We start from the raw sequence: 12,198 nt of genomic DNA, 5'->3' as shown, positions 1-12,198 counted from the left end.
GAGCTAACTAATCCAGATTATGGTTTTGTATTTGCAGGTATAACAAAACAGATCAGATAGACTACCCAAACACTCATCACTCATCTAGTATACCACCTCGTGTTTCAAGTATACTGATTTTTTTTTTTTTTGTTAGTGTAATGCTGATTTATTCGCTTTCAATATTTTCCTTAAACAATTGTTAAGGTTATTGGAATCGTAATTAATGTGGTTAGGCTGCCCTAGAACACATGGATTTCACTGTCTTTCCCTTTATTTTTCTTCACTAATTAATTTTTTTAATTTATTTTATTTTATATTTTCATTTTTTACACTTAATGTTGTGAATACGAAAGGACACCCCCACATGGAAGCAAACCATATACAAGACAAGTATTTTTTTTCTCCTTCTTCTTCCATAGCCAAAAAGGAAGACCAAACTCCCTTCCTTCTTCCTCTCCAAATTTTGAGTCCCATTTCTTCTCATTTCCTCTCCATCTTCGTCCCCTCGGGGACATCCGACAAAGTCAGAACGATACAGAAGATAGATCAATCTTCGAATTTTCGATCTTCGGATTTCTCATACACAATGAGAAGCATAGCAACTTGTTACAGCGAGCATGCCATAAAAGTCTCAGATTCGTATTGCTCAGGAACATCAAACCAAGCTTATGTGACCCCAAAATTAGCCCCATCAATCCCAAACGAAGTGTCATGTTTATACAAAGCCAGGCTCTCAACCCAGAACCGGATTTTGATCACACTCACCTGGTTCAACAAATTCACAGCCCAAGGAGTCACGGTCACCGTTGGAGACAACAAATCTCAGCCTTCCAAATCCAATTCCGATTCCCACAAGTTGGAAGACCAAAAGGGCACCTTGGCATTCCAATCCTGCAATACAAAGATTGAAGTCTTCTGGGATTTGTCCACTGCCAATTATGATTCCGGACCGGAACCGGCAACCGGGTTTTTCGTCATGGTTCTAGCTGACTCGGAACTCTGCCTCCTCCTCGGCGACAAGGTCGAACAAGTTTTGGACTTGGAGAAGTACAAAACCATCATGTCACAGAAAAAATTCACATTGGTTTCTAGGAGTGAGCATTTTTCAGGCAGTGCTGTGTATGCAACAAAAGCTCAATTCCGTGACACTGGACTATCACATGACATCGTAATCAGGTGTGATCAACCCGAAGAACCGGGCTCGAAAAGCCCGGTTTTATCGGTCTGCATTGACAAGAAGAAGGTTTTTCAGGTGAAGAGGTTGAGGTGGAATTTCAGAGGAAACCAAACAATTTTTTTGGATGGTTTGCTGGTGGATTTGATGTGGGATATCCATGACTGGTTGTTCAATCCAAAATCTGGGGTAGCTGTCTTTATGTTCAGGACAAGGAGTGGATTGGATAGCAGGCTCTGGTTGGAAGACAAGAATTTGGAAAAGAAAGGGCAAGAAAGTGCTGATGAATTTTCTTTGTTGATCTGCGCGTGTAAGAGACCTGACTGATTCTTTTGTTTTTTCCTCTAATTTTTACCTTTTTTTTATATTTATTTTATATTTTATTTAGTGAACAGAAGAAATTATATTAACAACGACTTTATAAGTTGTTTGTTTATTTTATAGTTTTAAAAGTTGAAGATTAGATGAAATTATATGCTTTACTTGAAGAAGAAAAATTGTATAAATTTTAATTTTACTGGAAGCATTTGCATTAAAAATGATGTACGACACACAATCAAAATTTAATGTGTACTCTGCTTCCTCCCTCTTTCCCTTCCAAGCCAAATATTCTATTTTTATTATGTAGAGTTCAATCATATATGACACATTACAGAAACAGTTGAAGATGCATTTAAGACTTCAAGAAAATTTAACAAGTAAATGTGATCCACGTAAAAAGCAATGTATATTATTATATATTGTTATATATTAGAATACTCAAATTTTTCTTCCTTTTTTTTTCCTTTTAGTGATTTTTCAGAATTTATAGGAACATAAATTTTCCGCAGGTGGCCCTTTTTGTTCATGTTTAGTGATTTTTGCCGTATGGCCAAAATAGATTGGCTTTTTAAAACCCAAGGGGGCAAAAATTTTGGCAATTAATTTACCCATTGAAACGTGCACATTTTTTGGTCTGCTATTATAACATTTGTTTATGCATTTTTTATGAGGTAATTGCCAGGAAACGTGCACAAGCTTCATATTATTGGTTTGCAAATAACGGCTGAATTTTATTGCTTGACATTGAGTTTACCCAATTGATTAGGTTTAAGCTTTGCACTAGTACAACTATTGTTTTGGCATACTTGCCAACCTCATTCAAACCAACAATATATAGGTGTTCAAAACGTCTCCAATGTTCGAGAGGTAGGAGAACCGAATCATCTAAGATTGTGACAGACTGACAGTTTTATTATTTTGATTGTAACAAGCAGTACTTCGAACCCAATTGAAAGAAATTTTATTTGAGGCATCGCTTGTTACTTTCGAGTTAGGTTTGTATCAAGCACCAACTAGAGGTGATATCTGGTCGTTTTGGGTTGTGTTCAGGTCATGTTGTTTTAGATCTTTGTCGAGTACTAATTAAGTTTAACACGATGTATGTAGTTAATCATGACATAATCTTAATAATGTCGTTGGAGTTTTGAATCATAATTTTATGTTGTGTCAGGATTTATACCACCAAAACCTAGAGAATTCAAACACGATGCTTACTCTATGTATACGGGCATAGTAGTTCAACATCATACAATGAACAACGTCAACGACAAGGACTATATAGCTAGTAGCTACTATTTTCACGGATTAAATTTCTTTTGCAAGTGTCAAAATAGGTTAGGTCCAGCCTCACATGTGTCAATAAATTTAAGTCACCATCTCATTGAAATCAAGTGTTATCGGATTTCTCATTTATCCGTATTCCCATACAAAACTAAATTGTTAGCCCAAAGCTTTGCCTAATAAGAGCTATCGTTTTTGGTCAAAGTTGCAAGGAGTTTGTTTCATTCATCAAATTTAGGCCATGTGTGATGCCTAAAAGTGAATTGGTTTGGATAAGATAATTTGTTAGATTTAAAATATTATTAATTTAATAGTAGAAAAAGAACCGTACACACTTTATCGCCATTGATAATAAGATTGAAACGATAAGTTTTCTTTATAACTAACATATCTTGAATCTAGCGATTATCAAGGACGGATCTAGGAATTTATATAGGAGTGGACTAATTTATTTTCCCTGTAGTATGTAGCGAGATTTAGGTGTTAGCAGTAGGCAAAATTTCTACTTTGTGCAATATTACGCTTAAGTGTTCCACAACATGCTTATTTTAACACCATAAAGTTCCAAAATTTAAAACTTAGGGTGTGCTAGAACCTGGGACAACCACTAGCTAGCTCTGCTTGTGATTATCTGATCCAATTCTAGACATTAAGCTTATATATCTTCTACTTCCAACTTATACAAAATTTGAAAAGCTAATCTTTGTGACATTTTTTATCATATGCATTAAATTTAGTGAGTTATACTTTTGTAGTATGTACGGTGTTGGGTACTATTCTAACTCAATGTATTACCATTTTCATGATATTTGTTGAGAAAATGAAACATGATAGTCAGTACTTACCGGAACACAATATCTTGAACTTAAGAGAGTTTGAAAAAAAATTTGGCCTAGTTTTGATCAAGACACTTTAACGCTCAAGTCAGTAGCTTGCGATGATCAAACTCGAAGTATTAGGGTTGAGCTTGAATAAGTGCTTACGATACTATGTTCGTGGATGGATTTATACTTTCTTATGTAATTGGACTTCGGCTCCAAGTCCATTTCCAAACCACAGGCTGAAGAGATGTAATGGAACTGGGCCAACCTGGTTCAAGGCATTTGTTACCTTTTTCATTCATTCTCCAATCATTAACCAGATATTTTTTAATGTATTAAAAATAAGTTTCGGTATATCAAGTGTCATAATATAAGTAGATGAACACCTAAAAAAAGTAAACTTCTCCTTACATATTACGATACTTGATGTGCCAGACTGTTTTACTGCATGGTAACCATTGTGCTAGGGCTACCTTAGTTTTCCTCAGTCGTAGATAAGCAACACAACTTTTGCTTGACTTGAAACGGTTCATGTTGTAGTAGAAAGGGAAAAGACTTGACTCCTAAAACATTTAAAAACGTGAAACTTTGGCACTCTTCATTCTTTATCCTTGAACTTAAAAATTTCGAACATGAATTAAACTCAACAAATTATGATCTTTTGAATCAACAAGGAAGGGCTTCCAACTTCAAACTTTCACCGAAAAAATCTTACCGACTTATGAATTATGTACCTTTACACGTTTGCCCTGTTGATTGATTTTAGTATTGTTGAAGGTTGGTATACTTCCTTCTTTTATACTAAAATCCATTAGAATGAATGAACTAACTGTATCTATATGGGGATTAAGTATGTATAGGTTAGGATTCGAGGATACGTTTTTTATACATATTTTGATACTTATTTTATAGGGTTACTTTATACTGTATTTCAACGATCCAAACTATTTATATTTTAGTACATCATTCAGAGATCATATGATAAAAAATTAGACAAATCTAAAACCATTAAGATACATTTGTAGAAGAAAATGAACGAACATTGTTATTTAAACAAACACTAAATTTAATATGATAGTTATATAATTTCAAATTTGAATGATTTTTAATAAACATAATTTTTTTTAAAAAAATTCTACAAAATAAAAGATTTGAATCATTAAAATACACATGTAAAATGAATTCCACAAAAATACGTGACCAAATGTATATAAAAGCGTGTGTTTTCACATATTTGCATTAGTGGTAAATGAAAGTGTGGCGGTGGTGGTAATCGCTCGGGGTTTTCGCATATTCCAACCAAACCCACAGATTCAACCTGCGCCTCCACCTGGCCAACAGTAAGCACTACAATTTGTTGCTTGGTTGGTTTTACCGCAGTGGTTTTCAGTGATTTTGATTACCAATTATACCCTTCCGAAAGAATGGAGGAAGCCAAATTAAGCACTAATGAAGGGTGTAACTGGTAATCAAAATCATTGAAAACCACTGACGTAAAACCAACCAAGCAATTGACTAGCAAACATCATTTATTAAAAATTCTGACGAAGAGGAATAATGGTTTTAGTTAACTTTAGCTTTCACATCAAAGAATTGGATTCTTTGGGAATATAAGCAAATTACATGGATTTTACAAGTTTGACCTAAGTTTCTCTTCTTTTTGCCCCAACTTTTTTTCTACTTGTCCTCAAGCAATGCAAAGGAGATTTTGCTGAAGTGGGACTTCATAATTCTATGATATTTTACAGTTTAATGTAAATTTTCGTGTTAATATTATAAAATATTATACTAAAATCTGTTTAGGTCCCATCTAGCCGTTTAGACGCTAGGTTCTAACCCCCGTCCAACTAACTTAGCATCTTTTAGAACCTTGCTAAAAATATTAGGTGGCACAGAAATCAGAATCCTATTTTTAAGAGAAGCTTTTAGCTGTTCTCTTTCTTTTTGTTCTTATAGGTGGAAATGGATTATCTCCAGATCTCTTCCTTCTAATCTATCAGGTCAGAGGATTCGGACCATTGAAATTTGATCTAACGGTTAAAATTATTATAACTTTTAAATTGAGCTCTTATGTAATCATTGGATCAAATTTCAATGATCCAGATATTTAAACTTAATGGATTAAGATGAATTACATTAAAAAAAGAAGAAAAAAAAAAGGATAATCATTGGGGCATTTTCTGTGGGTTAAGTCGGCTAAGGACTGAAAGCCCAGCACGAAATTAAGGGCAAAAGAGTCAAAATGACGAGAATGTCGAAGATCTTTCGAGATACACTTGACTGAGGTCAACGTTTTCCGCAAGGCCTTGGTCTCTGATATAAAACCCTCACTCACACCCACCATTTTCTCCCATCTTCCTACTCAATCTCTCAATCCATAACCGACCCTTAAGTTTCCGCTCTCTCTTCTCACCGTAAAAAATGTCGGCCTTCAAGGGAAAGTATCACGGTAATCATCGCCTAACGCCGTTACATATTCTCTTCATCCTTTTATCTATCGTTTGAAATACTCTGCCCTTTTTGTTATTGTTTGGTTTAATTTTTGAATTATATGTGTTTGCTCTGGTCTGTATCTGTATGTATTGAATTTATCGTATGGATTATGGATTAGTGTTGTATCGGTGCTTCTATCAAGATGATAATTAATATTTCTGTGTTAAAATAAGTTTTGCTGAATTGTAATTAATACTTAATAGTGTGTGGATGCCTGGATGGTGCTTAATTTTAAAAGTTAATTTGAAACTAATTAAGATAAATGCTAAGGAGACTCTCAAAGTGTGACTCTTTACTCTCTCAAAGTGCGACTTTGAGTGGACTCTCTATGGACTTTTCCGCCACCTCGTATTAGTGTTTTACTGGTGTGTTAATGGTTATGATCATGTAGGGTAGAGAAAAATCTTAAAATTTTGGATTGTAGGGTTTGCCCTTTTGTTGTAAGAAATCATTTTTAATTTGTGTTATAATGATTGTTTTAATTAAGGGAATTGTTACTGACACTTCAAAAATTTCATTCTACACTCCAAACTTTCTATATTTGGAAAGAAAAATACACTCGTGAGGAGTGTAGGATGAGATTTTTGAAGGGCTAATAACACTTTCCTTAATTAAATGATGATTTACGATCCATGTTTGTTTGGATCGATTGGCATGACCTGAATTTGAGGTTTATTTTAACGTGTAAAGCTCAAATTATATGAAAAATATACCTGTAAAACTCTGTTTTTGTCATCAGCTGACGTTTTAATTGATTTTTTACACAAGAAATTTAGTCTTAAAAATACGGGAGGATGATTAGGACTCGGATGCATAGGAGAGAGCACATTCGCTCAAGACAATGTGACTGTGACGGATAATATTTGCTTAATTGGTGTTTTAATTCAAAAGAATTTTATGTTCACAGAGTTTGAAGCGGTCCTTTCGTCGTCGTGCTTTCTTTTTGTTTTCTCTTGTGGATAATCTAAGTTTGGGGTCTTAGTTTGCAACTATTTCTGTGACAGTTGTTAATATACTGAATTATCTTTGGCTTGCAGATGAGCTCATTGCTAATGCTGCCTACATTGGTACCCCGGGAAAGGGTATCCTTGCTGCCGATGAGTCAACTGGCACGATTGGCAAGCGTCTTTCCAGCATTGGCGTTGAGAATACTGAGACAAACAGGCGCGCTCTCCGTGAGCTGCTTTTCACCACTCCCGGTGCCCTCCAATACCTCAGTGGAGTCATCCTCTTTGAGGAAACCCTCTACCAGAAGACAGCTGCTGGTATTTTTCTACCTACATTATGAAATTCATGTCTAAAATCAGGTTTAATTCAAAAATTATGAATTGTTTTCAATACTCGTGTTTGTCCATGTATAGAAGGGTTCGAAAGTTTATCTATGACATTGTCATTTCTGTTTATTTTTTGTGCTTGGATGATATGTCATGCCATTGACATTTCGATTTATGCTATACAGGTAAGCCATTTGTTGATGTTTTGAAGGAGGGCGGTGTCCTTCCTGGCATTAAGGTTGACAAGGGCACTGTTGAGCTTGCTGGTACCAATTGTGAAACCACAACTCAGGGTCTGGATGGCCTTGGCGAACGTTGCAAGAAGTACTACGAAGCTGGTGCCCGATTTGCAAAATGGCGTGCTGTGCTCAAGATTGCCCCCACCGAGCCATCTCAGCTGGCAATCAACGAGAACGCCAATGGGTTGGCCCGGTATGCTATCATCTGCCAGGAGAATGGCCTTGTTCCCATTGTTGAGCCGGAGATCCTGGTTGATGGATCCCATGACATTCAGAAGTGTGCTGATGTGACCGAACGTGTTCTTGCCGCATGCTACAAGGCACTTAACGACCACCATGTCCTGCTTGAAGGATCTCTCTTGAAGCCTAACATGGTGACTCCAGGATCTGATTCCAAAAAGGTTGCGCCCGAGGTGATTGCCGAGCACACTGTCTGCGCCTTGCAGCGCACAGTGCCCGCGGCTGTCCCTGCTGTGGTTTTCCTCTCTGGTGGGCAGAGCGAGGAGGAGGCTACCCTCAACCTCAACGCCATGAACAAGTTAAAGGCGAAGAAGCCATGGACTCTTTCATTCTCCTTTGGACGTGCCCTTCAGCAAAGCACTCTCAAGGCTTGGTCAGGAAAGGAGGAGAATGTGAAGAAGGCTCAGGAAGCTTTCCTAACCAGGGCCAAGGCTAACTCGGAAGCGACATTGGGAGCCTACAAGGGTGACGCCAAGCTTGGCGAGGGTGCCGCCGAGAACCTTCATGTCAAGGACTACAAGTATTGATTGAGGAAGCTGTCGAATACCAAGTTGTTACGCGGTTAGAAGGTAGCTTTGTTTTCGCAGTCTCGTAACCTAGGTCTTTCCTTTTTGTTTGTTGAAACTTTCTTCGTAATCTGAGTCGTGCTGAGATTATTACTGCATACTAGTAGGTTTTGATAAAAGCTTTGAGGAGAGTTTTAGTTTGTTCATCGACTTGGTTTTAGTTTGGAGAAATTTAAACTTCTTTTGTTATATATTTGGGTTGATCGAGAATGTGTTTATTTGAAATCTTTTGATTCATTTTTTGATTGGGTTAGGTATTGTTTAGGTCCAATACTGTATTGGGCTTTCACAACATTTTTGAATTAGATAAATTTGAAATCATAAGACATTCATTTATAGTGAAGAAAATAGACGAATACAATTTTATAAAAATGTTAAATTTAATCAAATTTAATCAAGTGGTCATATTGCTCGGGACTTTAGTGATTTTGTTAAAGATGACATTTGAGAGTATACATAAAAAATAACTAGTTGGATGAATAAATATATTCGTCTCTTAAAAATGTGTGTTAAAAAGTTTTTCAAAAAAATGTGTTACCAAATTCTAACCCTTATCCTGTATGAGGCATCCTTTATATAAAGATTATAAAGAAGGATCGAAGTGAAGAATATTCCAAAACGTAACAGCAGAACTTGTTCAAATTGTCTCCATATCGGATCGAAGTGAAGAATATTCCAAGTTTAAATAATTATTCAACATTGTTCAGAAAAAAATATTATTTAACAAATTAAAATTACCTTCCGAATCTGGATTTTTTTTGCGAGAGATTCGTGAATCGTGTTTATTTATTGTACATATTGCAGTTAGAAATCGTTTTAAATATTTTTTATTTAAAATTAAATATTAACAGTATTTGACAAAAACTAACAGCATAATGTACGATGAACAAATATAATTCATGAATTTTCAAAATTCACCTTTTGACAAAAAATATTAAAAGCCCCACTTGGCCAGTTGGCTCAACAGTTTCAGAAAAGAGAAGATAAAGAGAGATGGAAAGAGAGGCGCAGGTGATGCGGCTGATGCCTCCACAACTTGGTATTCATCATCCTAACTACCACTTTTTTTCCTTCTTTCACAAGAATTTCAAAAGTCGACATGAATATTAAACGTTGACGTAGTTATATTGGCTAATAATAGCTGATGTACTCTACTCTACGTACTTCGTTTGTATTTTCTTTCTATAATTTAGACTAGTTTAAATATAATATAAATTGTAATAGAATTTGTACAAATGAGTCATGGCTATCAATGTAGAACATCAAAGTGTAAAGATAACACTATACAACATGCTAGGGTTTATTTTATTGATCTTTACGCACAATCTTACTATGCCAAAAAAAAAAAGGTAAGCTTTTTATTCAAAATAATATCTAAGATTGACATAAGTTCTCAATTTGATTCTTGAGATAGTTTACCGTCAACAATTTCAATTTTTTTGTGAAAAATTTTCATTAAATTAAAGAAACCATCAATTCAAGGGGAAAGATTGATCTAATAAAAATACTTTCAATTTAACATAAATTTATCACAAAAACACCAAAATTATTGATGGTGAATTTTAAACCTCAGGAACTAAAATGAGAATTTTGACAATCTCAAATATAATTTTAGATAAAAAAAAAAAAAAAAAAGTTTGGTATCATGTTAGACAATCATCGGACATTGAACTCCAAAAGCATAAAACGCTTGAAGTAAACCACGAACGAAAAATGTCATCATGCCATATTCTTTTGGATGCTTTTATTTTTAAGAATTTGCCAGTTTTGAATATTAAAGATGTTAGACAATCATCGGACATTGAACTCCAAAAGCATAAAACGCTTGAAGTAAACCACGAACGAAAAATGTCATCATGCCATATTCTTTTGCATGCTTTTATTTTTAAGAATTTGCCAGTTTTGAATATTAAAAAGAAGATCGGCGTGGCATAAAAAGAAAGAAAATTGTTGCGCATGATCCCAAGTGATGCTAGTGACAAGATGCGATGGATTTTGGTTCATATATCAATGCGTTAAAAGTTTTTTTGTTTTTTTGTTTTTTTTAAAAAGGGATTATGGAAGACTTGTATAGAGAATTTAATCTCCAATGATCATCATCATTTGATTTACCAGTGTCACAAATCAAATACATGACGTGCTGGGTTGAAAGTTTGTTGGATGAGGCATATATATCAACTCTTATTGTTTTGACTTTTGAGGCTTTTTTTTTAGCTATATCATATGGAACTCCATTTTGATTTTATATTGTTCCTTGCAATTCTAAAGTCACAATTTTACTTTTTGAAACTCAAAATTCGTTTCCATTTTGACTTGTGGATTCTCTATTCTCACTAAAACTTATAGGTCACATTCTGAAACATATATGAGATTCAACACTCAATAAGACTATGCTACATGTGCAATAAATATTATAAATCTCCACCCTGCGTTACATTCCACAATAAGAGAATATTAAGTTTAATATAAATTGAAGAGATGAAAAAAATATAAAAAAAAAGAAAATGATTAGTATGGCGCACCCAAATCAAACCCATTTAACAACAAAATGAGTTTTATAAAGACGACTTCCAAGTGTTAGAGAACAAAATGAGATCAAAATCGAATTTCAAGGAACAAGGTGAAGCAAATTTTGAATTTCAAAAAGTAAAGTAGCAACCTTTAAGTTTTATAAAATAAAATATGATTAAAATCAAGTTTCAAGAATTATAATTAAAATCGAGTTCAAAACAGCGCAACCAGAAATGCGGTGGGTGAGGTGACAAGGAACCAACATGAAGCACGTAAGATTTGACTCTGCAGAGCATACATAATAATGCAGGTGATGCATTGCAAACAATTTTATACACAAAAATAAAAAACAAATTCAATGACATTTGACAGCCTTGAATTTAATTTATATATTTTTTCAGATGAAGCATGAGGCCTGCGTGGACCGGGCGAGAGAGCCAATACGTGGCTGTGAAGCTAAAATTATAGTGTGATACTGAAATACTGTGAATTTGTATGATTAATTTATGTATTATAATATGGATGATCGATTAATTAAATTTAATTTAGAATACATTATGAATTACGTAAAACATTCATTATAATGTGACAACATTTTATAATTATATCACGTTACGGTATATTCCAACATTACTGTAGTGTGTGATTCAGTTTTTAAGTTTGAACCCCTAAGTTCTATTTGTATAGTTTTTAGGTACGATCGATCATATAAAGGAGACATTGAAGGGGCATTCCAAAGCGTTTGATAGTTGCCTATAAGTACAAAGCAAAGAAAATTCATTGGAAATGCCATTCATGTTGTAAGATTATTTATCCTAGACGTCAAACCTACGAGAGATTTTTTAATGTGACTGGAACACAAGGTGGTACACCACGTGTCACTATACCAATAGTGAAATATGTATGCTAAAAAGTTAATAACTTCAAAAATACATATTCCCGTCACAATGAAAAATTTCTCCAAAACTACCAACACTAGAGAGGCTACCTACACACATGCCCTTCAATCAAACTAGTAAAATATTACACTTTCCCCACACTTTAAGTGAGTATTTTTTACGGATCCGGATTCTTTCTTCTCTCATTTTCCTTCTCTTCCAGTCTCTCATTTTATTTGAACGCTCACGATTAAGCATTATCAACATTTTATGTTGACTTCTTTATAAAGAGAGACAAAGAGGAAAGTGAGAAAGGAGGGAAGATAATCCTACTCCATTTCTTTAGTGCTTCTTCTTTGTAAACTACAACAATCAATTTATATAAAAACAAATTAAATTTGCGTTGGAAAAAAAAAAA

The 12,198-nt window shown here is 34.5% G+C and overlaps 2 protein-coding genes and 1 long non-coding RNA gene across 3 annotated transcripts; all 3 read left to right on the top strand.

Moving 5' to 3' along the window:
* The first annotated feature begins 347 nt into the window (after nucleotides 1-347).
* LOC137744043 (uncharacterized) lies at nucleotides 348-1,745 on the top strand. Its single transcript, XM_068483906.2, has one exon. It carries the CDS (start codon nucleotides 569-571, stop codon nucleotides 1,481-1,483), a length of 915 nt encoding a protein of 304 aa, XP_068340007.2. The 5' UTR covers nucleotides 348-568; the 3' UTR covers nucleotides 1,484-1,745.
* Nucleotides 1,746-5,820: 4,075 nt separating this feature from the next.
* On the top strand, nucleotides 5,821-8,582 carry LOC137745033 (fructose-bisphosphate aldolase 6, cytosolic). Its single transcript, XM_068484886.2, has 3 exons — nucleotides 5,821-6,028; nucleotides 7,110-7,337; nucleotides 7,532-8,582. Exons 1-3 carry the CDS (start codon nucleotides 6,001-6,003, stop codon nucleotides 8,350-8,352), a joined length of 1,077 nt encoding a protein of 358 aa, XP_068340987.2. The 5' UTR covers nucleotides 5,821-6,000; the 3' UTR covers nucleotides 8,353-8,582.
* A 729-nt stretch (nucleotides 8,583-9,311) lies between these two features.
* On the top strand, nucleotides 9,312-11,532 carry LOC148692586 (uncharacterized). The gene is made up of 2 exons (XR_015954034.1): nucleotides 9,312-11,212; nucleotides 11,304-11,532. It is a non-coding gene; the product is annotated as an uncharacterized LOC148692586 (long non-coding RNA).
* The last annotated feature ends 666 nt before the right edge of the window (nucleotides 11,533-12,198 follow it).

Source organism: Pyrus communis, chromosome 12 (genome assembly GCF_041283825.1).
Source record: "Pyrus communis isolate YQ-2024b chromosome 12, ASM4128382v1, whole genome shotgun sequence".
Lineage (NCBI taxonomy): Eukaryota > Viridiplantae > Streptophyta > Magnoliopsida > Rosales > Rosaceae > Pyrus > Pyrus communis.
This window is presented reverse-complemented; position numbering and strand designations above follow the sequence as displayed.

Excerpts from the sequence above, each read along its gene's own strand:
- LOC137744043 (XM_068483906.2), top strand. The coding sequence starts at position 569 with ATGAGAAGCATAGCAACTTGTTACAGCGAGCATGCCATAAAAGTCTCA.
- LOC137745033 (XM_068484886.2), top strand. The coding sequence starts at position 6,001 with ATGTCGGCCTTCAAGGGAAAGTATCACG. Across the intron at positions 6,029-7,109 it reads CTTCAAGGGAAAGTATCACG|ATGAGCTCATTGCTAATGCT; the intron begins GTAATCATCGCC and ends TTTGGCTTGCAG. Across the intron at positions 7,338-7,531 it reads CTACCAGAAGACAGCTGCTG|GTAAGCCATTTGTTGATGTT; the intron begins GTATTTTTCTAC and ends TATGCTATACAG.